Source organism: Aspergillus flavus, chromosome 3 (assembly GCF_009017415.1).
Source record: "Aspergillus flavus chromosome 3, complete sequence".
In the NCBI taxonomy this organism is placed as follows: Eukaryota; Fungi; Ascomycota; class Eurotiomycetes; order Eurotiales; family Aspergillaceae; genus Aspergillus; species Aspergillus flavus.
Genome location: NC_092407.1, coordinates 4,180,660 through 4,204,421, shown reverse-complemented (window position 1 = coordinate 4,204,421; position 23,762 = coordinate 4,180,660). Strand labels below are relative to the sequence as shown.

General features: G+C 48.1%; 8 protein-coding genes across 8 annotated transcripts; 6 read left to right on the top strand and 2 right to left on the bottom strand.

Annotated features, from left to right (window-relative positions):
• Positions 1-1,075: 1,075 nt before the first annotated feature.
• On the top strand, positions 1,076-6,859 carry F9C07_1465780 (uncharacterized protein). Its single transcript, XM_041291351.2, has 5 exons — positions 1,076-2,849; positions 2,922-3,203; positions 3,335-3,796; positions 3,845-4,169; positions 4,223-6,859. The coding sequence occupies exons 1-5, from the start codon at positions 2,322-2,324 to the stop codon at positions 5,647-5,649; spliced, it is 3,024 nt and encodes a 1,007-aa protein (XP_041145180.1). The 5' UTR covers positions 1,076-2,321; the 3' UTR covers positions 5,650-6,859.
• Positions 6,860-8,258: 1,399 nt separating this feature from the next.
• Positions 8,259-8,813, top strand: F9C07_7476 (uncharacterized protein; the record flags this gene model as incomplete). The annotated part of the gene is made up of 3 exons (XM_071511631.1): positions 8,259-8,291; positions 8,598-8,645; positions 8,742-8,813. The coding sequence occupies 3 exons, from the start codon at positions 8,259-8,261 to the stop codon at positions 8,811-8,813; spliced, it is 153 nt and encodes a 50-aa protein (XP_071365242.1).
• Positions 8,814-9,161: 348 nt separating this feature from the next.
• F9C07_2282537 (putative calcineurin binding protein) lies at positions 9,162-10,574 on the top strand. Its single transcript, XM_041285534.2, has one exon. It carries the CDS (start codon positions 9,420-9,422, stop codon positions 10,278-10,280), a length of 861 nt encoding a protein of 286 aa, XP_041145179.2. The 5' UTR covers positions 9,162-9,419; the 3' UTR covers positions 10,281-10,574.
• A 57-nt stretch (positions 10,575-10,631) lies between these two features.
• F9C07_2231470 (Arginyl-tRNA-protein transferase) lies at positions 10,632-12,371 on the bottom strand (the record flags this gene model as incomplete). The annotated part of the gene is made up of 10 exons (XM_071509884.1): positions 10,632-10,757; positions 10,822-11,090; positions 11,144-11,209; positions 11,274-11,371; positions 11,422-11,655; positions 11,705-11,866; positions 11,925-12,047; positions 12,109-12,171; positions 12,236-12,311; positions 12,365-12,371. 10 exons carry the CDS (start codon positions 12,369-12,371, stop codon positions 10,632-10,634), a joined length of 1,224 nt encoding a protein of 407 aa, XP_071365241.1.
• A 4,542-nt stretch (positions 12,372-16,913) lies between these two features.
• F9C07_7473 (diadenosine and diphosphoinositol polyphosphate phosphohydrolase) lies at positions 16,914-17,540 on the top strand (the record flags this gene model as incomplete). Its single annotated transcript, XM_041291350.1, has 2 exons — positions 16,914-16,965; positions 17,113-17,540. The coding sequence occupies 2 exons, from the start codon at positions 16,914-16,916 to the stop codon at positions 17,538-17,540; spliced, it is 480 nt and encodes a 159-aa protein (XP_041145177.1).
• Positions 17,541-18,415: 875 nt separating this feature from the next.
• On the top strand, positions 18,416-20,868 carry F9C07_2282534 (DNA-directed RNA polymerase). Its single transcript, XM_071510564.1, has 3 exons — positions 18,416-18,702; positions 18,785-19,353; positions 19,422-20,868. Exons 1-3 carry the CDS (start codon positions 18,649-18,651, stop codon positions 19,813-19,815), a joined length of 1,017 nt encoding a protein of 338 aa, XP_071365240.1. The 5' UTR covers positions 18,416-18,648; the 3' UTR covers positions 19,816-20,868.
• Positions 20,869-22,896, top strand: F9C07_2153423 (oxoglutarate/malate carrier protein). Its single transcript, XM_071509248.1, has 4 exons — positions 20,869-21,152; positions 21,185-21,187; positions 21,342-21,442; positions 21,516-22,896. The coding sequence occupies exons 1-4, from the start codon at positions 21,017-21,019 to the stop codon at positions 22,218-22,220; spliced, it is 945 nt and encodes a 314-aa protein (XP_071365239.1). The 5' UTR covers positions 20,869-21,016; the 3' UTR covers positions 22,221-22,896.
• Positions 22,832-23,759, bottom strand: F9C07_7470 (cytochrome c oxidase polypeptide vib). The gene is made up of 5 exons (XM_071511630.1): positions 23,615-23,759; positions 23,399-23,429; positions 23,248-23,329; positions 23,096-23,159; positions 22,832-23,033 (listed from the first exon to the last, which is right to left on the bottom strand). The coding sequence occupies exons 1-5, from the start codon at positions 23,679-23,681 to the stop codon at positions 22,999-23,001; spliced, it is 279 nt and encodes a 92-aa protein (XP_071365238.1). The 5' UTR covers positions 23,682-23,759; the 3' UTR covers positions 22,832-22,998.
• Between the last annotated feature and the right edge of the window lie 3 nt (positions 23,760-23,762).

The following is a 23,762-nucleotide window of genomic DNA, read 5'->3' as shown; positions in this document are numbered from 1 at the left end:
ACATGGCTATTGTTTACTCTGATTACTATGGAGTGTTGTCCATTGGGTTTCATGCTGATCCACGGTTTTCCGTTTTTGCCTTGGAGCCTTTCTGAGAGATATGGCGATCCTTTGTTCAGGGATCAGCAGAATTGATGCCAATGCCAGGCGTTAGGCAGGTATATTTACAGAGTTACGGTTGCTCCCCTCCGACGTCCGCAGGGGTGTGTCACCGAACTAGCCGAAAACCAAAAAAAAGAAAAACACCAACCTATAAATGTCATGTAGAGTTTCATTGTGCAGAGTAGAAGGCGGTGCCGGGTTCGACCTTAAAAAGAAAGGGTAAAAAAAAAGCCCGTTATGGCTCCTCTCTGCAGGGAGGATCCAAGCCATTGGGCTGTCCTTGCAAAGGTACCGATCCTGTCAGTGTCAGTGCAGCGATGGGTCTTTCAATGGAGACCACAATACCGGGTTCTGGTTTAGTTCAAAGTCGTGACGGAATCGTCCGGTTGTTGATGCTTGACTTTACCGTACGCGCCGGTATTACCACACTACAGGTGAGAGAGGATTCTCGCTTGCGGGTCCCAAAAGGGAAAAACACGAGTGGGCCTTGCCCGTGTAGGGACTGTGATGAACGCAGTGGAAATATCAATTCCTGTCTGTGTGTGTGTGCGTGTGCCACCGGAAGCCATGGGAGGCACCCGAAGGTGGAGAGGGAAGGTGGTTTCAAGTGATTTTCATTTCTTTCTTTTGGCGTGAAGAAAATCGGGTTTGACCTCGAGCGGGGAGAAGCTTTTGTTCAAGGGAGGGGGGGAAAGAGAATAATTGAGTCATGCTGGAGCAAGCTCTGTTTGAAGAATGTTGTCTGACAATAGGACCTTCATTCAAGGTGTAACCGACATACCATGATTCAACATTCGAATGTTTTAATTCGAGTCATATTAAGTTCCGTATTAAAGTCGTCTGGAAAATTCATCGCGACGTGCTAATAAGGCCAATTGGTCTTGGATCTTAACTTCGATACGGTTAGTTTAGGTCAGTACTACCAGTTAGTGAGCGTTCTGTCCTATAGTTAGCTTGGTGGAAGGGTGGAAGTCACTAGTCCACTGCAAACATTGGGGGCCTAGACGCCGACTTTGGGCTGAGAGGTTGACCCGCACATCCCGCTTGGAAAAGAGAAGGATGTCGAACTTGCTATCTTGAAAAGAAGAGGAAATGAGGAGACGAAGGGAGAACGAGGAAGAAAAATAAAATGAAAAAAGGAGAAGGAACCTCTATAAGTATTGAAAAGAAATAGGGGGAAAAGGAATCAATGATAATCAGATTGTTTTGTTTGTGTTTCTCTTCCCTAGGAGCTGAACGGTTCGAATTTCATTGTGCCTGAGGTTGTGATGGTGAACTTTTTCTTTTCTTTTTTCTCTTAACCACACCAAACAAACCTACCTTGTGTCTCCGAACCAACGAAGATACATACATACACACATACATACCTATTCCCCTCCCTCAGCTCTTCCCCATTCATACAAGACCTTCATTGATCAATACATACTGTACGGGGATACATCCATACAAACCAGACCATACGGGGTGCTGACTCAAACCCCCACTAAACCCTTTCCTGTACCCAAGCCAATGCCAAACCTTTCGTTCATACCCATCGATCAGAGACTAATTTTATTATTATTTTCCATTATATGATTTTGATTTTATTTTTTTTATTTTCTTATTTTTTAGTACGGAGTACCATTGATTATTCACTGGCAAGCCAGAACCCCTTCGCTGGAGAGCTCGACGTCTGACCATTGGGATCATCCGGTTTTCTTCTTCTCTTCTACTCATACCTACTTACACATTTTCCCTTCTGATTGATCTATCTCATTTTCGATTCCCTTTTTTTCCTTCCCCCCTTCTCTTCAGGTTCTTGTTCAATTTCCCTTATTTTCTTAGCTTCCTTTTTTTTTCTTACCATTTTCTTTGGTTTTATTTGTTCCCCTCCTTCCCCCCGAACCCTCGATACCCGTTTGGTCGTTGAATTGAATCGAATCATTTTCCCAACCCATTCCGGTACCAAGACAGAAACGCCCTTGTCCGCCCACACCACCTTCGCGCGCTCATCATTCCTTTGCCCTCTTCTCCCATCCCTGTCGAGAACGGCGATCCACACCCTTGACGCCTCTCTTCCTCTCCCAATTCACTTGCTCTCTCGTGTCCTCTTCCTTTTGCTTTCTCTTTCCTTCTCTCCCACCTATCCGTCCTTCCGCCATTCTTCTCCTCGGACGCTGTTTCTCTCTTTCCCCTCGACTCGTTCAAGGGGTTAGAGATTCGAACCCGCCGCCCTTGCCATGCACAAGATCTCCAACTTTACGGGTCAAGCCCGTCATGGCTGGGAGCGAATGACGCCCACGTTTGGCATGTCCAGGCCTCACAGCGATATGGCATCGCACTCGCTACGTCGACCTCATGGCGCACCACCCATGACACCGCCAACCGGTATCGATCCGACCGTGAACCTTTCCTTCAACGTGCCGTTTTCTTCGACTTTGGGCGGTCCCGATGTGGATGATGTGCTACATGCGAGCCCCGGTGCTCTGCAGCGCTGGACTTTTCCTGAAGGCACTCTCGAAGGCACGCCGGTCCACAACTTACCCGTTCACACCAGCAATGTCGAAGCTTTGCGGAGATTGTGTCGCCAAATCACCGAGAGTAGTAATGGGCGAATCGAGGCAGTCGTGTTCGGCTCAGAGCCTAAATCCGTTGCGTCCCTACAACGGCGACCTCAAGGCTTGGTGACAAACGTGTGTATCACCGGTGAAGGCGAGACCGTGCGCAAAATGCGGGCCAGGATCCTGAACGAGACACCTATCCTGTTGGTATGTTCGTCCGTAATTTGGTGGCTATCGCCTGGATGCCTGATCCACTTACTAATGAGATCCAATCAATAGCGCTGTGCGACCGTTGATGTAGATATGCATCTCATCATGGATGGGTCCACGAAAGGAATCCGCCCGAGTGTATTAGAGCACCTCGATACCTTGTCCGCATACACCGGAACAGATATCTTCCTGTTGAGCCCCAAACTTCGAGATAACGATAGCGCAGTGGTGTCTTCTTACGGCTATGCCTCTGACAATGGGCTGGACCAACGTTTCCGTGTTTCCATTTACGGTGACATGGAGAGCGCAGAACATGCCAAGACCAGGGTGTTGATCATGATCGATCAAATCGTAAGTTTTCTATTTTACTTATTCACGCATTCGAAAAGGAAAATCTCCGAACATAAAGATTAATAATGGCCCTACAATACCCATTTCCCTTCACCGGCATCATGCAATAATGACGACTAACCGATTCCTAGCTTAAACGTCATGTGGACGCTATGAAGCTAGAGTTGACCATGCACACATTAGTCTGTGGTCGCACTCGCAAAAACATCAAGCTCATCGAGGCCGCCACGGGTACTGCCATCTACTTCCCGCCTCCCTTTCCTCGCATCTTCGGCTACACGCCACCAGGCGCTCACCGTCGCAGTGAAGATGAGGTCTATATCACCGGTGATACTCAAGAACAGATTGCTCGAGCCAAGCAAAAGTTGAGAGAGCTTGTCATGGGCGTCAAGATCTATGTCAAGGATGTCATTGTCAATTCTAATAAGATTGACAACATTTTGCTGGACCGTTTGGACAAAGTTCGAAAGGTGATGGAGATGAATGGCTCTTACGTTCTCTTCCCTCAACTAGGCAGCCAACGGGGTCTTGTCCGTATCCAAGGCACCGAGGTGCTGCATGTAGAGCGCACTGTTCGGGAGATCATGGCATTGGTACGTTCAACAGGATTCATGCTGCAAGCTTTTGGCTAACTTGACTAGGCTGGTCAATTCTATAGTGCCTCGTGGTGGATTATCATGCCGGATCCTTCTCAAGGGACCTTCCGCGCCCCCTCACCCGCCGATGTTCGCACCATGCTGTCCGATATCTGCACCAATTCAGCGGCAGAAGTGAGCTTCGACAACCTGACCTTCACCATCAACGGGTCCGATGACGCCGTGAAGGCCGCTATGATGGTCGTCAACCAGATCCCATTCGTCCAGCGGAGCCAGTACCAGATGCGTGTGAAAATCGAACTAGCAAACGAGCACAAAGAGTTTGTCAGCGGCAAAAAGAACGGCAAGATCAACAAGATCATGGGACAGAGTGAGTACTGCATCGGTTTGCGCTTCGTAGTCCTGGTTTCTAACATGGAACAGGTAATGTGCAAATTATCTTCGATGGCTTCAACGAGTACAACTTCTACATCGATGTGTGCGGAAACCAGTATGAGTCAACGAAGAACGGTCTCGATCTCGTCGAGCAGGAAATGCCGGCTTCGATCTCGTTCCATGTTCCCGATCAATACCACAAGCGGATCATTGGCATCGGTGGCCAGCATATTCAGCGCATCATGAAAAAATACTCGGTCTTCGTCAAGTTTTCTAATGCTATGGATCGCGGTGGTATGGGCAAGGAGGATGACGACATCAAGGTTGACAATGTCATCTGCCGCACGCCAGCCCGTAACGCACAGAGCTTGGATCTTGTCAAGCAGGAGATCATGGACATGGTCGAGAAGGTCGACGCAGAATATGTGTCTGAGCGCGTTGTGATCAACCGCCTCTACCACCGTGAACTCCTCGCTCGCATGACGGAGATCGATGAGCTCGAAAAGAAATGGAACTGCAAGATCGAGTTCCCCAGCACCGAACTTGCCAGTGATGTGGTGACCATCTCAGGACCTGAATACCAGGTTCCGCAAGCTGTTGATGCTTTGCTTGGAATGGTCCCGGAGAGCCATGAGCTCCTTTTCCAAAGCTCTCACGAACTTCGCGAGTACTTCAAGTCTGTCGAATTCCGCAGCGACGTTTGCGCCAAGCTGAAGGAGCAATATGAAGTCGATACTACGGTTGACCTCAGTGCTGACTTCCCCTCCTCCGAAACTAGTTCAACTGGCTCAGTTTCACCGACTTTACCTCCCGAGGACCGTGTTGTGCTTGGATACACTCGGAACAATGCCGGTGGTCTCAAGGATGCGATCGATTTTCTAATCTCGCGCTTAGTGGCACATGGACTTGATGCTAATACCGTCAAAGGAGCCATTCCACGTCCTAAATCTGACTCGTTTGAAGAATCTCTGCCGTTCTTCGACTCTAAGCTGTTGCAACATGCACCTGTTCCCCTTGTTACGGACTCTCCCACCAGACCCAACTTTTCCGATGAGACTAGCGAGCGCGGATCGATCTTCGAAAGACTCCGTAAGCCTGGTAGCATCTCGTCGTTCTCGTCTTTCATCGGCCGCAAGAACCACTCCGCCTCTCCCGGATCGTTCTTCAAACACGCCTCCAGCAACGCCTCTAAGGCTTCACTGGTTTCCATGGAATCTCGGGATAGTGGCTACCGCAACCCATGGAACGATTCGGGCGTGAATCTCCCCGAGGATGATCTGCCCGTCCTGGGGAGCTCCCACAGCCACAGCAGCAGCAATGGCTGGCCAGCGCGCTTTGACACAAAATTTCCATTCGGTACCGCGCCGGGGGACATGACCCCCAAGCATGACCCCCGCGCGTCTTTTGATAGTGGTCGTCCTAGTACTTCCAATTCTACTTCTGGATACCCGGCCCCTATTGGGCCACCGCGTTAAAACAATGTCAATTTGCAGCACTATACCCCAAGACCTCTTTTTTTTTAATTTTCTTTTAGGTTTGCAATCAGCGGTTTTTTGTTTTTTCTTGATACCATTCGGAACACGCAGTTAAAGATGGCGGGAAAATTCGGAAAAAAAAGGGCATGACAGATGGCTGGGAAAGCGGATTACGAGGTCCCACCCCAGCCGTCTTCCTCCCGGGCTTTTGTTCTCTGATTTCTCTGTTTTCAGCAATGCTTTTCTTTTTAGTTATTACTCTCCTATCTTGCAAACAGTGTGTGGGTCGGGAGCAGGAAGAGCACTGTGGGCTTTGGTAAGGGGAAAACCACGGAGGCGGGAGCAATTTTCATTAAAACATTTATAAGATATGATACCAAGTGAAACGATGGTGTATGATGGTGTTTCTCATTTCTGTTTCAAGTGATCTGTCGATTTCCCCCTCATCTCGGAGTTTCAGATCGGTTCTGTTCACTTGCTTTGGTTTTGGATCGTTCTATATACCTCGATGAACAAGATATCCCCAAGACTTGAGAGTAGAGAAGAATGCGAGAGAGTGCTGCTATCGGATTTTCTATCTATGTTATTTCTTATGCAGTAGTCTTCGTGGGGTACAGTACTTATTGCATGAAGTTATATATGTAGGTATAGGATGCTCAAATCATTGCATAGCCATATTTTATACGTCGAGTTGAACGTGACATACTTCTCTATCGTATTCGCTTCAAGTATATGAAGCAATAGTAGATAAAACAAGAGAGTCATAACGAAGATATGTTCACATTGTATTAAATTCATATAAGCTTAGATAGGGTTATGCGTAGACGGACTCGAGTACGGAGTTAATCAAAATATATAAAATCAGCCGGATAAAAGGAAACAGGACCAAAGAACTCCCTTGGACTACCCATTGCAAACTAAAATAACATACGGTGCGATGAGAACTCCACAAGCCCCCTATGTGAGGGATTCTACCGTATCTAAGAGGAGTTGAAACGGGTGCCCTACCTCTTAGTTCATATAGTCTATAAGCGGACCAAGCCTGTTATTCATACTCCAGAATGTGTTACACTTACTCTGATCAATATAGAGATTGCCCTTTCTCTCCTCTCAAGCACAACCCGGATTTCATCACGGCCGCAGTCGGTTTCCCATCCGCCATAGTAGTAGCACCTAAGCTGGCGGTGTTGAGATCGAGCCTCGACGGAAGGCTAACATCGCCTACTATGCGGCGCCCTCCGAGGCGCTCCCTGAACCTAGATGTGAGGTAGACTGTTCACGAGTTCACGGGCTCACTTATGACTGTCAGACAGTGTCCATCCATCGCCTCTTGCTCAAGAACAACCTACGTTTACAGCGCTGGCCTCGACTATCTTGCATATGCATGGCGGAGGCATGTTCCAGTTCGATGTGCACGAGCCCTCAGCTGGCAGGTCCAAGACACCCGCGCCCAGGTCTTACTAGGATAACGGGTAGCACCGGAGAAGCCTTGCCTAACGCCATCGGAGGACTGTTACGCGGGCCTGAAGTGGTTGCACAAGAACGCGGACCTAGTTCGTGGTGGACACGAGCCGCATCGCTACGACAGGTGAACACTTGGCCGCTGCGTCGGCGTTAATGGCAAGATCGAGGCCTATCGCCGGGCCTGCAGAACTTATCTATCTGATGTTGGACGATCGGGTGACGGTTCTACAACCGGAGTTAGAGCCCCTGGTTTTGTGGAAAACGGGTGATAATATCACTGGTTGGACCAAGCCCTTGGGTAAAAATTTTGTCGGCTCGGGATAAGGTCGAGGCCTATGCTGCGCCTACTCGTGCCCACTGCCCAGAGAGTTCGCCCCCGCCTATATTGATGCGAGCGGGTTGAATGTCTTTTGGGTTGAGGATATTGCCCTTGCGGCTAGGTTGCGAAAGCGAATATTAATTTGCAGCTTCATGTTAATTCTGGCTTGCCATCTGCTTTTGAGAGTCATGAGAGTCAGGCTGAGGTGTCACGGGGGCCTTTTGTGAAGAAATCTTAGGCTATTGCCCGGTTGCAGGATAGGGCTAGTTGTAAGATAAGTTTAGGTGAACGACTGAACGCTGTGCAAGGCTTAGGGCAATTGATTGCTCTTTGAGGTTGAGGATAAGCAAGGCGTCCTGGTAACTGAGGCTTCGTAACTCTCACGTCGAAGAACTTCTGGCTTTTAGGCTACATGATACTTTCATGGAGGTTGGATAGGGTGATGCTGGGAATTGGCAAGATGGTTTGGTGCGGCACCGGATTCGGGCGGATCACTCAAGATGGATACTATGACAGATTCCGGGGTGGCTATGCATGAACCCTTAAAGCGCAACTAGGTCAATATTCCGCAGCCAGGCAGATGGATTCTGCAAGACAAAGGCAGAAGAATTAACAAAGAGAACTTCACGAGAATAGCATGTATAGGAAGAAAATGGTTGACTCTGCCATTTTTGGAGCATCGCTGAGCCTTGTTCAGCAGGCTCGTGGTGTGACCGTGCAATTGATGGAGAGAATCCTCTCTAGTATACTCCGCACCCGAAGCGATATCTGGCAACTGAGAGCGAAGGTATTACGAGTCAAGAGATCGAGTAGCTTGAAACTTGGCATGGAGCCAAAGTATGGCTATGGCTCCTGCAGGGTGAGACGGCTGCCCATATCCGAGCAGTACGGTGATCATTCGCGTAGGGGCTTAGAGCGGAGTGCATGGATAGTGCATGCTGTCAGCCAGCTTAGATTTCGACTGCCTAGAGTGGAAACCCGCAAGTCCTCACCGTCCATTGGCGTGGGCTGCATCATCGACACCGCACATTCGTGGACACAACGCGGAGGATGAGGCAATCTGGACCTCCACCGGGGGGCGGAGCTGCGATGGAGACCAAGAATCTGTGGAGTGTCCCCCCTTTTCCGGGACCGATCCACGGAATGACACTGGCACGGGGGACAGAACTTTGTTCCGAGTTCCAACCGTTGGAAGGATTTGGGGGGCTGTATAGTATGTGTCCAGCAGTGCTATAGTGCCTTGTCATACTTTGGACATACAGTACAAGGTTAACTAGTCCATCAAGCCAACAACTTCTGCTGATGACAGAATCAGGCGGTGGATTCGGAACATGAGCAACTGATCATCCTTCCCACGGCAATCACCGGGAAGGAATTATGATTGTAATTCATCAGAAGCATAAAGCATATTTTGGAATCGATGGTAAAGGTCTGAATTCGGCAGTGCTTGTGGCAAAGAGCATCATTCATTTGTCTCTCCAGCCACAGCGGAGCCGTGGCAAGGATTCAAAAACAGGCAGAAAAAATTTAAAGCAAAAATGGATGGATCGTCAGGAACCGAGCCAGCGGACAAGTCGTAATCGCTACTGCTTCTGGACTTGGGGGCAGTGTTGGATCCCGACCGTGCGTCCTCGAGGAGGCGCAGCAAACCTGCAGTTGGGAATGCTGTTATTGGACATTTCCGGTATATAAGTTGGGAACAGAATCGTTCTTTAGATTGGATAGAATTTACCAGAACCACACTGCAAACAGCAAAAGACAGAGGTGACTGATTATATATCAAAGAACGTCTCCTTTTGTTCCTGTTGAAACTCCAAATCTGAAAGCGGTCTTGCCTTATCTCGTGACTTATCAATAATCATTGATTGTCCCTCCCGCCACCCATAAACTCTCACCGTTTCCATCTCTTCCTCTCTCCTCCAATCTTACCTCGCAAGACATACCCTTCCGTCTCTCAAAAACCTCAAACCAAACGTTGAAGCCAATAATGTCTGGACTCACCACATCTCCTCCGGGGTCAATTCCTGCCTCTCCCTCCAGCGCCAACCAGGTCTCTCGGTCATCTCGACCAGCCCTCACGCTTGATCTCTCCAATCTTCCAACAATGTCTCAACCAACCAAGCCAACAAATACCCTCATCATCACCGAACTGAGCAACATTCTTATCTTCCAACCCGCCTCCCTCGCCACTCTCCGCGCACAACTTGAGTCCATCGCGCCCCTGAACTCATTCTCTCCACTCCCCTCTCTCCGCCGCCTCATCTGTTCTTTTTACACAGAAGAAGACGCCCTTAGTGTCCGGAAACTCCTTGACGGCCAACTCCTCGAGCACAACGTCCGCCCGAGAGTTTACTTCGGCGAACCCACCCCAATCCTAGACGAGGAATCCCGCCGCCCAAAGCTCCTGGAAGCCCCCCATGCCGACAAGCTCTTCTTCATCAGCCCGCCACCCAGCCCCCCGCACGGATGGGTCATGCGCAACGAGGAACCCCCGAACAAGGAGGTGCACGCCAGTGATCTCGCCACCGCCTTGGCCAAGTTGAAGACCGAGCAATCCGGTGTCTACGAGGGTATCAGCCAGACCTGTGAACCCGGTACTCCGATGTCTATGACCTCCGATAAGCGCACGGGGAGCTGGCCCGCCTCTATGTCCGGACAGCGCAGCAGAAGCAGCACCCTTATCTACCACCCTGAAGACCACGGCGGAAGCCCTAACCTGCCTGCTGTTATGGTCGAAGATACGAGTATCATGGTGGACGATTTGGAAATGGATATGAGTCCCATTGAGATGCCGATCCGGAAGGCCCCGCCCAAGACCTCTCGGCCTCCTGTTGAATTGATGTGTTGAATGCACATGATTTGATACGTGATCGTTTTGGCAATTTGTGAATACGTTTGGGATATGCTTTAGCGTGTGCATTTGACTTATTTTACCATCTTTGCATACTTGCATGGGTTTCTACGTTTTTACCTGGGATGCATTTATGGCTTGTCTATCTCTTATGCTTTATTGAACCATTTGGCGGGGCGTTTTGGAGGACGCTGTGATCATGACATATACGGAGTTGGTTTGCTTTTATTGCAATAATTTACATATACGTTTATGCTATATATAGGTTGAATTACATGTTTTCTGACACACTTTTTCCCCATGAGATTTTCCTTTATGGATAGATAAGAGTAATATCTAGAGGCGCTATTAGTCGAATAATACGACGGCACTTTCCTTGACAATTTTCGGCCCCAACACCGCGGCAAGTTCAGCAATAATCCCTTTAACCGACTGGGGGTTATCCATAGGCATCGTCTCCCATCCCACGAGGTCCTGCGGCAGTACATGTCAATACAAGGTCAATAGATAAGGGCAATTCACGGAGAAATGTACTTACAATCATATGAACAAAACTACCATGGACGAGGAGTAGCCAGTGGTCCAAATCCAAAGGCTCCACTTCCTCCAGAGACAGGACACCGGGCATGCGCAGGTCGAAGAGAGATACCTCATCATCATTGATTTCGGCATCGGCCTCTGTCCCGGCGGACTCTGGTGTGCCTTCAGCCGCAAGACGGCGGTCACGCGAGAGCGATACGTATGGACGTTCGTCTAGCTTCTTTGCCAGTTCGCCGTCAAGCGGATCCCATGTGTAGCTTTCGGGGTCTATATATGTCAATATGTCTGTTTTGTTTGTTGAAAACTGGTGGTGGCCTTACCGAGGATGTACTGAGGCTTGAAGGATCCCTTGTAACGCATTTTCTGGCACGAGTGGATATAATAGCCTGTATAAGGGTTGTCAGCGATGGCCGTTTCATAGGCCGTAGATAGAGGCTGGTAATAACTTACCCATGTAGTAATACTGGTAACTACCTTCAATAGAGAGGGCAATTTCCCTTAGGGCGCTGAGTTTCCCGAATTCCCATTGTTCGTAGTCGGGATCATAGCTTTAGCTGTCAGTCGTTGCTCGAATGACCTTGGAGAAAACAGAACTTACAAGATATATACAGAGCTCACGCCACTCGGCATCAAGTCCAGGACCGCAACGGCTATGAGTTTCCCGTCCAGGCGGTAGCACTGATGCCATGATCCTAGTTTCTTTTCAGTAGACTTAGGATCAGCCGGGGAACGCTTCAGGCCCGAACAGAGGAACCGTTTGAAGTCCTTCTGCTGCCAAGTGGAGACGTCTTCCTTGTGGACCTTGGTCTGGTATTTGAGGAAGAGCTCGTATCTTGGGTTATTAGCAAAAGTGATATGGTCAGGAATTAGGTTACACTTACTTTGCCTGAGATACAGAATCCCCCTCTATGTTGACCTCAAATCGATGAGCAGGTTCCAAGTATCTCTTGGTCTTGGGATCAATGGGCCGCTTCACATTGCTGTATTCAGCTTCGTGAACAGCTGTGAGCAGATCGAAATTGCATTTCCGGTGCCTCTTTTCTCTGAAAATATTTGAGGTTAACCCTGTTCTCATGTTCGGGTCATAGTCGATGGACTCACTCCCGTGTTTTTGGGCACAGATAAGCTGCCCTTCGGATGTATTCCGGTCCCAGGACGAATTTGTTCCAGCGATTGATCGCTTTGCGTTGGTCCTTTCTCGACTTGAAGGCTGTTGCCTCAAGTCTAATTAATAGGTTAGTGGACCACAGCCGATGTAGGTTACTCTTGGTTGCCTTGTACATACCTCATCGTATAGTGCGGACAACATGATCTCTGCAGGTTCTGCTTGTAGTAAAGCGTCCCTGATCTGGAGTAGGAATTAGCGACCGGATGCCACGTACTGCCTCTTCAAGCGAGTGATAGATACATACCGTCTCCACCCACGGTTGACGAGTTCCTCATAATGGGCGGGACGTACTGATACAGAGCTAGTATAGTACGACGCGCCTGCAGTGGATACATATTAGAAGGACCTTAGATGCAATAGATGGCTGAAGAACTATCCATTGTGAGAGGGAGGGAAGGGACATGTGCCAGAGAGACTCACTTCCATTGTCGGATTTACAGTAGCCACATGAGTTGCGCTGGTAACCTGTATGTTGAGATCAGCAATGGATTGTGGGGTTCCCATGTCCGTTAGTCATGGCGGACAGTCACCGATCGATCCAACGGCAGCGGCGATGAAAGAAAAGGGAGTACAGGCATGCAATAGTTGTAAGGAAGGGCACTAATGAGGGACATGATCAGAGGATCACGATGGGCCGTACGGGCGATGGCCAAGAAAACCATCGCCGCGGAAGAGGGGCAGTAAAATGCGTCGTTGAGGGGCACAGAGTATCGGTTTGGCTCCCGGGTTCAAGAAGGGTGGATGAGGGCCAATAATGATTGCACGGGGAAAGGGAATATCATCTGACTGGCTGCTTACCAAGAGGTCGGAAAAGCGACAATTTCCTGGCTTGTTCGGCGTCGACGATGGATCCCATAGTTTCGATTAGCAGTGGATGTGGTGCGGTTATTATTGTCGGCGCTCAAGGCGGAAACCCAAGGGTAAAAAAAATGAGGGGTGGGATAATCAGGGAAGAAATGCTTTTTGTGTTTCTAAGGGAATACAAGGGAAGTTAAAAAACAAATCAGACGAGGTTTTAATCTATCTGCAAATGGGGTTCGGCGTCGAAGAAAAATAGAGGGATGTTTAAGCTTGCGGTTAAAGAAGAGTGATTATCAGCTTATCAGTTCATATGCCTTTGGATACAAAAGGAACACACGTACGGTAATACCACTTCAACCAGCAGCAAGGGAAACAAACACACCGTCCTTCTCATGTCATAGATGTTCCTTCTGAGTACAAGGTTTGGGATGGCTCAGAAAAGTGATATATACAAAATAAGCAGAATCATTCTGTGCAAAGATCGCAGGAGATCACCAGGAGCAGCTGCCAAGCGCTGCAAATGACGTTCGTGATGCTTCTAGAAAGAGGATCCGAGCGTGCAGAGCTCAAGTTGCCTCAATCCATTTTGCATAATCCTTGTTCGCTAGAAAACTTTGTGTTGGGTAGTCTTGAAGGGGCCCATTTTATGTGATCATACTGTACCCATGTCAATATCAATGTAATATACACTCATTTCTCTGGACATATCAAAGCCCGCATCGTGATATACATAGGACTACCTAGGGAGTACTGTACTCCGTACAGTACATACCTACTAGTAGTAGGACGGGGACGTACCCCGTACAGTATGTATGTATGTACAGTACCTGAGCCTATAAAACGCGAAAAGATCCTGGAGATCTTCAAACAGCGTGACTACTACTACCTAGGTATATGCGAATCCCCTAGCCTGAGTGGCACCACCAATCTGGCATTGCCATTGTTAGTCATAGACTAGCTGACTTGTTTTGCCGTTTTCAACTAGTTACAGAGTGCTATGACCTGATACCTCCCTAGGGATGGATGATGTATGTACATTATCCAGGATTTATACTAGGTACAAGGCCACAGAGGTTGGTAATGAAAATTGCCGGTACGATACATACAATACGAAAGAACCATGTCATTGGGCGTCCCTGGCTCTGAAATGGGAAGTTGGCCAAGTGTCCCAACGGTCAATCCTTATTATTGACGGCCGTTGGAATGTTGCGCTGCGACAATCCATTGAACCTTGTCTCAGCTGATCCAACATTCGGTTTCAAGTGGTTTCATTCAATCCAATATACCATTTCAGAAGTTGACCATGACATCACATGTCGATTATCCCCAACTTCAAGTATGGACACAAAAGATCCGCACTAACTCAATAGCTAATTGCTGTGTTGTCACTTCACTATTTAATCGCCACCGTCACCTTTCCCAATCTGACCGAGTCACCCTTGAATACGATAGGCATACCTTCTTGGTAGTCCGAAATCCTTCGTAGGTTTAGCCCGCACTATCTTAAGTAACCCTCCCCTCCTTACCCCCGGCTATGATCTACAAATCCCCTATAGGTTAGCATAGGACATGCCGGCATACACCTACATCATCGCCATTGAATAAATTGTATGAGGTGAGGCGAGCTCTGATCTGGGTTTAACTTTGACGTGTGAAAGGCAATTTTTGTTTTCCTGTTTCGTATCTTCAAACATAAAGAAAGTAAAAGGAGAGAGCGGCAAGGACTGAATAATCGTTGTTGGAGCCCCGCATTTAGTTGGATCAGTCATTCTGTGATGTTAGTTTTGAAGACTAATAATGTATGCAGGAATGCTGGATGGTACCCAATAAATCTAAGGCTTGTCTGGATGACAACGGGAGTGCCCAGTAACCACCACATAACAAGAAGACATAAATTAAAAGAAAATAAAGCTGACGGGTACAATCATACATACTGCTTCCCAAGAATACCAAAAATTCGGCACCTCTACGAGCACGAATAAAGAAAACAGTATATATAGGTACGATAAATTGCTCTTCACGTCAACTGAATGCAATGTAGGGATATACTAGCATCCACAAAAAGGCAGGTATTGGTGCTTCAGATGCGCACTCTGCTACCCAAGGTAATCTTGAACCATGGACACAGGTTGCAAAGGGCGCGTCCGTGCAACGAGGTCCCGAGGAGATCGTGGGAACTCGGCCTTCTGCTGGTTATTCTATGACCTCGTTCCACAGAAAATCTATTACTTTGATTAGTACAACTATTTGTCCCGATTATCACATAACTGTACCCATTCGCTGTCCAAAGTTGGTTAACCATGTGGATCGATCCTAATTCTGGGAGGACTCACGGTAATTAGTTATTTTTGCTTGCAGTGTGTGACTAGTGGCCAGTGAATTGCTGGGACCAAAATGCGAGGATGAATGTGCTTTTTTTTCCCTTTTCTCTTCTCTTTTTAGGCTAGACGAGCGTAAGCCATAAAAGGTTAATTTAGAGGAACTTATAGTTCCATCCTACCTCAAGTTTCGACCAGTACTTTACTATCTAGGTACTAACCCAAGTCCATAGTATACTACTTACCCCCGAGAACATTTGAGCAACGAATGCGGCGCGCTTGTGGCGGCCATCGTCGTTTACTTCGTCAGACAAAGGGTTAAGTCCGATGGAGACGGACAGAACTTAATCTAGTCCCTTTCTACATGATGAAGGACCTTTTTTTTTATCCACCTGCACCGGATCTGAGAGAGCTCTTATGTGGCGCCTTTTTGTATTGCATGTGCATGCATACACAGAAGCCTGTTTGTAACAACAGGTACTGGAAGAGCCGAGTTCCTGACAGGATCTGAGTAGCATACCGGTGTGTGAGGGATCATTTCACCAGCACTGTGGTACTCCCGAGTTCGCTTTCCCATTTGTGTGGTCCCTTGGGTGACCAAGAGGTTACTGTGGAACCGACAAGGTCCGCAATGCATCGGAAGACTCAGGAGTCATTACTATGGAAATGGAAACATGCTTACCTCACCTGTCCGTTTGTCTCTCCAAAGATCCCTGGGTACAATTACTCCGTAGTCGGTCAACTCCACAAGATCGCTACATTCCATACAACAATATGATACCTACTAGTTGACTGGGGAAAGGGTTGGGGGTTAGAAAAAGGAGATGGACCTTGTAAGAGAGTAAAAAAAAAGGAGTAAGAGCTAGAAGTTTACTAAATTAAAACAAAAAGAAAAGAACATGCAGTAATAATAATAATAATAATTAAAGAGAAGACTGGGGGGTGGAATTTCCAGAAATAAGACTCAAAATAAATTATAATACATTCAAGATAACTGGAGACGGGATTAAGGGGAGGCATACCGGAGGTCAGTATTGTCTCGGTAATACCAAATATGCCCACCGCACACACAAATGCGGACCAATCCATTACCCATTGAGGCCGAATCAGGGTACCGTACGTACCCGTAAGTACCGCCCAGCAAAGTCCGCTCCGGGCGAGAGAGAGCGACTCGTCCTGCCGGACCGCGCCGCCCATTATACTCCCAACCTAAGCTGTCTCTGATTCCCCGTTCTCTCGCCTCCCCCTCCGTTCCTCCCATTTCCTGTCCCTCTATCCTTTTTCTCTTATTTCTATGCTGCCCTCCTGATTACCATGTCTTCTTGTACCCTCACATCTCCTTCGAGGTTCCCGTCCGCTGCGGGAGTGAACGGGGATACCTAGTTCCTGAAGCTTTTTTACCAATCCTTCCCCTCCAAAAAAATTTCCCTACTTTTTTTTTTTTCTCGACCGCCTCGCTTTCCAAGTTCCGGAGGTAGAAAAAAAATTAGGGTCGACGGGTCCTGAACCAGCTCTCATTCACCAGTTCTGGTTCTTCTTTGGCTCAGAATATCCGTCGTTTGAAGTTTAAAAAGTTCATCTCCGGACTTCTAACCCCATATACTTCGCCTCGTCATTGTGTCATTGACAACCTTCTCTTTGACTTTCCGCAAACCCTACACTCTTTTGGTTCCTTGTCGCGTGGACTGCAGCTCGCGCTGCAAATCACCGATTTATCCAATCCCTCTATCAATAGCCTATCTAGCCCAGGTGGCGTAGAGGGTCCTTACTGTTTGACTTAATCTCTCTGTCTCTTGATCCAAGATGGTGGATCAAACTCGGTCAATGGAGTCCCGGACAGGACGGAAAAACCAACGTGAGTGCTTGTCCCTGGAGGCACGTGGGCCCAATTGTGCCCCTCTCCATACCCTGTTCGAACTACGGACATTGTTTTTGATTTTTCCCTCTCTCTGCTATCGTTGCCTATGTCGCGCATACCATTGCTAACGTATATCAACGATAGGATATGGATCGAAAGGCGAACGTCTTGTAGCCGGTGTGGTTCCCTTGTCGACCGATAAATCACAGGTGCTTATGATCCAATCTGCGGGACGAGGTGGCTGGGTGCTTCCCAAAGGTGGATGGGAAACAGATGAAGAAACTGCCCAACAAGCCGCTTGCAGAGAGGCCTGGGAAGAGGGCGGCATAATCTGCACAGTGCTCAGAGATCTGGGGATGATCCCTGACATGCGCCCCTCTACTCTACTGACGTCGCATGCACCCAAGGCATCTTACCAATTCTTTGAGGTCATCGTTGACCGTGAGGAAGCGCAATGGCCAGAAATGCATAAACGAAAGCGTCAATGGGTCTCTTATGCGCAAGCCGCAGCTGCTCTTGCGAGCCGTCCAGAGCTCTTAGAGGCATTGAATCGCAGCTCCATGAAACGGTAGCGAATACCTTACCTTGCGTGATCTTGTATTCCCAGATCTGAATAGGCGAGGATCCTCTGGAAGATCATCTTCGACCTCTTGGTCTTCCCGTTACGATTTGACGTGATTCTTTCCTTTCTCCCTGACAAAATCTTTCTACCTCGGTTTACCTTTTTGTTCGCCTTCTCTTGTCTAAACATCCTTTTTTGTAATGGTTGGCGGTGCTGTTCTGGAGTTCGAGTTGCCATTACATGCCTTGCTTGACATACCACTTCGCGATCTGGGAGGGTATGCGCATGGCATCAGATTCACACGCTCACCACTATAGATATCATGACGATCCGTCGAATAGAGAGTTAGAAGCGCAGTGGACAGCGCTGGCGTGGACGGACGAAAAGTTTGCAGCTGATGTCGCTTGAACATCATCATTCTATCGAATCCTACTCGTGGAGAGGATATTTGGTTATCTGGATACCAAAATTTGCTTTTGACTCTGACATGGTTTAGCCATCTACTTACAGCTCTTTTTGCGACACCGCTTATGCGGTTAGGGCAACTGGCCTACTGGTGACATGGGTTCGCTTGTGCCTTTGATGATCTGGCCTTTTACTCATGCAGAAATAGGAGTCAAGAAGAGAAGAAAGCCCCACAAAAAAAGACTATTCTCCAAGTGACTCAGATGGTTGCGAGATTAACCAGCAAAACTATTCTTTATTGACCACGTAGACATGAGTAATCTCATTCGTATCAGCTAGCATATAGATATCCATCCGGCGAAGTAATAGATATAGATATTAGACAATATAATTTTGTTAGAATCATGGGTTAACTGCATTATCTGGTTACTGGTAGTTCTTAGGGTGAATGAGGTCGTCAATACTAGGTAAATGTGATAGATACCCAAACAGGGAAAGCGCGGAACTTCAGTTTGAAGCCGAACTCAACGCTCGCGACTTACGCTCTTCTTCAAACCCAGCTCCCTATCACTTCCCTTTCATCTTTGACCGACTAAGACGTCGTCTGTTATAACCACTTTCTTTTTAAGCCTGAACTGCGTAATAAATAAATTATTTAAGGCCACCGTTTCCGACTCAAAGTTTGCAGCCCGCACCGCTGCTTCGTCGCCAACATGGACTATGAAATGGACATCGAGCCTACAGGGCCCCAGGTCACAGTGCGAGAGGTATGGTCAAAAATCTCGAACACCAAGTCAAATTATGGAGAGAAGCGCCAAAACAAGCCCTCAGGGATTAACAAAAGTGTAGGCCGAACCCTACCGAGTCGATTTCAAACTCAGCTCCGTCGATCTCGCCTTCGCCAACTCTCTCCGCCGAGCCATGCTTGCTGAAGTTCCCACTATTGCTATCGACCTAGTTGAAGTCGAGAAGAATACCTCTGTGCTTCCGGACGAGTTTCTTGCCCACCGACTGGGTCTCATCCCTCTTAATTCCAAGAACTGTGACCAGGACGTTGAGTACACTCGCGACTGCGAGTGTGAGGATCATTGCGCGCGGTGCAGCGTGACGCTTACTTTACATGCGCGCTGCACCGGCGATGACATTATGCGCGTGTATGCGCGGGATCTGGTGGTCAGCGGTGAGCGGGCGAATGAATGGGTCGGAAACCCGGTTATCACTGATCCAGAAGGCAATGGACCCCTGATCTGTAAATTGCGACGTGGGCAAGAGCTTAAAATGACATGTATCGCCAAGAAGGGTATTGCCAAAGAACACGCCAAGTGGATGCCCACCGCAGCAGTTGGTTTCGAATATGACCCGCACAATAACCTCAAACATGTGGATTATTGGTACGAAGAAGATCCTATTAAAGAATGGTAATGCGCATCACCCTTTTTTCATCGAAAATCTCTGGGAGAAGGGCTTTCCATACTGATAGAAGTAGGCCCGTCTCTCACAATGCTGCATGGGAACACGCCGCTCCCCCGGACCAACCCTTCGATTACGATGCGCAACCCAACAACTTTTATATCGATGTCGAGAGCGTCGGTGTCCTCGAACCGGATATGATCATCCAGCAAGGGATCACAGTTTTACAACGCAAGCTTGCGTCTGTTATTTCGGCACTTTCTGGCACTGGTGACGGCGACCACAATGGTGTTATGGGTGGGGAGGATGAAGATATGATGGGTGTACGCAGTCCAGATGCATATGAGCCTCCAGAGGGTATTGATGGAGGCTTCACTGCTTACGCTAATGGCGGTGCAAGTGCTTGGGGAGCAAGCGCAGCAACCCCGTACGGTGCAACCCCGTATGGAGGTGGTGGGTATGGTTTTTGATTGATTTATCTTTCCTTTGAGATATTCACGTGTACCCCAGCCATTGCTGGTAGGGACACAAAGTGAAAACTGGGAAAACAAGAATTAACAGGAAAAGCACGCCTTCATATTCAATAATTGCTATTTCAAAGCATCTGGACGGAGTTTTAGGTTAGGGAGCAGCGGCGCGAATGGGATTTCACCTTGCTTATACGAGTCGATAGCAGCTTTCCGTCGACTTGGTCAATGTTATATTGGCTTTGTATCCTCGAGGGCTTATATGAAACATGTCACACTCAATTACAATATAGAAACTTAAAATGAATGAAACAGTTCGAATCGCAGCTATGGTGCTTGAGGCTAGAAATGGTCAATACCTCCTCCGTAGCTGTGCCTCTGTGTAACCTTAATCTTCTCTGGATTTGGCCTGATTGGCATGTTTGATTGATGTATATTTAGCCTACGTTATATTTACAGGTCTAGAGAGACGTGGAAGGAAATTGGCTTCCTTAAATGCCCTCTTACTAAAGCTATGTTTGGCAATAAATACTATGTGCCAGTATATGTACGGGGCATCTTGTACTTCGATATAGATTCATGTTGGTAGATGGAGATCCCTCTTTGTTGTCAAAACAGAGCTTAATTTAGACTTATTCGAAGTATTCGAGATGCTTCGTCGACTCCACATGGTCTCCAGAACACCACATGGCCTACTAATCTGCTTCTGGCTGGCAAAGTGATCTAAAATACATCCTTGCAATCGCGATTACCGTGCTACATGGCAGACACCAGACACTACCGTCAACTAAATGCAGGAAAAGTGATAGTATCCTACATAAAGCCTTGGAATGAAGTTCATCGGCAGTAATTCAAGGACCGACCACGTTGATGTAGACAAAGGTTCCAAGACGCCTTCTTCCGCGAAGAATGAGCCCGCGGATATCCCTGCCTCCTTCCACTGTATTACCGAGGGTTACCATTTGCCCGACCAAAACCGAGTCTATGATTGGCTGGTTGCCTCCAGCACCGGTTATGCTGCCGAAGACCGCTGCGGGCTCGGAGATAGATCAAGTCTCCGACGCATTTTAAGAAATTCCCGTGAGGTACGAAACTAGTCTAAGACATTTAGGTACTTGTACAAACTAGTCTCCTACCTTTTGAAATCACCTACACTCTCCACTCCCCTTCCCCTCGCTGGATTGTTCACATCTTGTTCTCCAGGATGGCAAGCAGCGCAAAGCTGGAGGTGTCGCAGCCCCCCCGGGCTGCTGTGCCAGTGAAAAAAGTGCATTATCCTTTCTGGTTTGGTGGCTCTGCATCATGTTTTGCGGCCGCCGTGACGCACCCTTTGGATCTTGGTAAGCCCTCAATATAAATCTAATTTCGCTACTGAATTATTTTTCTCTCTATTCCGACTTAGCTAACATTAATCTCATAGTGAAGGTAAATTATTCATAGACCATTATCGGCTGTGTTATGCGTTTTCTGCCCATGTTCTTTTTCTCTCGCGTCACCGTGACGCTAATCGATGGCGTGTGGAAAAAAATAGGTTCGCTTGCAAACACGTGGACCCGGAGCGCCCACCACCATGTTAGGCACTTTCGGCCATGTGATTAAGAGTGATGGTATTTTGGGTTTATATAGAGGGGTACGTTCAATCTGTGTGGGTCCCAGGGGAAACGGGAGGAGGACCTCTTGCTCACAGTGCAACAACCATGTAGCTTTCGGCCGCGCTCTTACGACAGATGACCTATTCCACCACTCGCTTCGGTATATATGAAGAGTTGAAATCGCGCTTCACATCGCCCGATGCACCCGCCAGCACTCTCACCCTGGTCGGGATGGCCTGTACATCCGGTTTTCTTGGTGGTATCGCAGGAAATCCGGCCGACGTTATGAACGTGCGCATGCAGTCCGACGCAGCTCTCCCCGTAGAGCAACGCCGTAACTACAGACATGCCTTCCACGGACTGGTCCAGATGACCCGCCACGAAGGTCCTGCAAGTCTGTTCCGTGGTGTTTGGCCCAATTCGACTCGTGCCGTGCTGATGACCGCCTCGCAATTGGCTTCCTACGACACCTTCAAGCGTCTCTGCATCGACAGGTTCGGCATGTCCGATAACCTGGGCACTCATTTCACGGCGTCCTTCTTGGCCGGTTTCGTCGCGACAACCGTCTGCAGCCCCGTGGACGTGATCAAGACCCGTGTGATGACCGCTTCTCCGGCCGAGAGCCGCGGCCACAGCATCGTGGGTCTCTTACGAGACATCACCCGCAAGGAAGGCTTCGCCTGGGCTTTCCGCGGTTGGGTTCCCAGTTTCATTCGCCTGGGCCCCCATACCATCGCTACATTCATCTTCCTGGAAGAGCATAAGAAGCTCTATCGTCTGCTGAAGGGTGTCTCCGAAGAGAAGCACACAGCATAGATAGTCCTTTTTTCTTCTTCTTCGGTCTCTTTTCACATATTTCTGATTTGCTTGATCTTGCTATAAACTAGTTCTTTATTATTTTTGTATATGTTTCTTTGGCGAAAGCATCGGGTGGGCAAAAAAGTTGGTTTTATTTGGTGTACATACCTTTTTCTGTGTACTTCTTTCGTTTTTCTCTCGCCCCTTTGTGGTTTGGCTGGCTTTTTTGGCCGCTTGATTTCTGCGAGTGCTGTCCGTTGACTGCACCGAGATACCCTTGCATTGGAAGATCCTGGTTGAAATATACCGGGTGTCAGTCCTTTGTTTCAGCAATTGTTCATCTATCATAGACTGTCTCAGTGCCGGAAGTGACTTCGCGGTTGCAGCACTGGTTTTTGTTGGTCATATACTGGCTATATTGTGAGTTGGAATAGATAGAATGGTTTGTTAGTTTGGATATCAGATAGAAGAATAAATCCTACTGGGTTGACAATCGGAGCTATTAACTCAGTCGTTCTTGTATATTCCGCTTACAGATATCTCTACTGGTATTGGTTGACGTGAGAGGCGCTAATAGTAGGCACCATAAGGCGAATCGTGAACTCTTCTACATGTGCGAAGAACAGTAGCTCGACCAAAATAGGAGCACAATGGATTTTCGACTACGGCGAATCTATATATCTCTTTCTCCCGAGCCAATCCTAGGGACGGATTTGTATTCCCACTTTAATCAGGTAGAGTACATGTTGACACAAAAAATGCTTGAAAAATCAATCAACAATGACTTGTTACTCGTCTAGTGGTCCAGGCGAACGGGGAAGTTGCCAGCCTCTGTTAAATAAGGTTAGTCACTGATGGGGCAGTTTGGCGAGCTGAGAAAGAAATTTACATACCGCGTTGGGTGTCCCAGCGGTCAGTCCACGCCTTGGGGCACAGGGAGCGGAAAGCGTGGTAGAACTGTATCAATGGTTAGCCCGTCTATTTTTACATACAATGTTGGTATTCCTTGGGTTCCACGTCGGGGATACGGAGAAAAGTGACATACTTGACGGCATGGACGGAAATCCTCGCCCTTGGCGGTGACACACTTGTGGTAGTCGACATAGTTTTGCCAGCAGTGCTTGGTCCTGTAGTGAGGAGGGGAATTAGCAATTGCCTGCGAGGAATTGAGGCGTAGATCATTGAGGTTAACGTACTGGTTCATCTGGGGGAAGCGGGCATCATAGCCTGTTACATCAGAAGTTGTCAGTACCACGTATGGAATCCACCCGATATGAAAACCTCGACTACGGCGGCGTTGCGAGCGATTTAATCGGTAATAGACCTAATTATCACGTACCAGCTGCACTTAAATTAGCAATTGACTCCAATTTGAGGCTCTAAGCCTCGAGATTGGCTGCGATTAAGCTCACCTGTGACGAACTTGAAGGGCTTGGTCTCCATGGGCTCATCGGGATCGGCCTCAGGAATAGCACCCATTTTGACTATGAGGAGACAGAAAGGTCTCTAGAATAAATTTAAAAGAGGTATATGGGGTGGGTTGGGCGTGGGTGAGAGGGG

Excerpts from the sequence above, each read along its gene's own strand:
- F9C07_1465780 (XM_041291351.2), top strand. The coding sequence starts at position 2,322 with ATGCACAAGATCTCCAACTTTACGGGTCAAGCCCGTCATGGCTGGGAG. Across the intron at positions 2,850-2,921 it reads ACGAGACACCTATCCTGTTG|CGCTGTGCGACCGTTGATGT; the intron begins GTATGTTCGTCC and ends TCCAATCAATAG. Across the intron at positions 3,204-3,334 it reads TGATCATGATCGATCAAATC|CTTAAACGTCATGTGGACGC; the intron begins GTAAGTTTTCTA and ends ACCGATTCCTAG.
- F9C07_2282537 (XM_041285534.2), top strand. The coding sequence starts at position 9,420 with ATGTCTGGACTCACCACATCTCCTCCGGGGTCAATTCCTGCCTCTCCC.
- F9C07_2282534 (XM_071510564.1), top strand. The coding sequence starts at position 18,649 with ATGGACTATGAAATGGACATCGAGCCTACAGGGCCCCAGGTCACAGTG. Across the intron at positions 18,703-18,784 it reads CCCAGGTCACAGTGCGAGAG|GCCGAACCCTACCGAGTCGA; the intron begins GTATGGTCAAAA and ends ACAAAAGTGTAG. Across the intron at positions 19,354-19,421 it reads GAAGATCCTATTAAAGAATG|GCCCGTCTCTCACAATGCTG; the intron begins GTAATGCGCATC and ends TGATAGAAGTAG.
- F9C07_2153423 (XM_071509248.1), top strand. The coding sequence starts at position 21,017 with ATGGCAAGCAGCGCAAAGCTGGAGGTGTCGCAGCCCCCCCGGGCTGCT. Across the intron at positions 21,443-21,515 it reads TTTTGGGTTTATATAGAGGG|CTTTCGGCCGCGCTCTTACG; the intron begins GTACGTTCAATC and ends ACAACCATGTAG.
- F9C07_7470 (XM_071511630.1), bottom strand. The coding sequence starts at position 23,681 with ATGGGTGCTATTCCTGAGGCCGATCCCGATGAGCCCATGGAGACCAAG. Across the intron at positions 23,430-23,614 it reads GCCCTTCAAGTTCGTCACAG|GCTATGATGCCCGCTTCCCC; the intron begins GTGAGCTTAATC and ends CTGATGTAACAG. Across the intron at positions 23,330-23,398 it reads CGCTTCCCCCAGATGAACCA|GACCAAGCACTGCTGGCAAA; the intron begins GTACGTTAACCT and ends TCCTCACTACAG.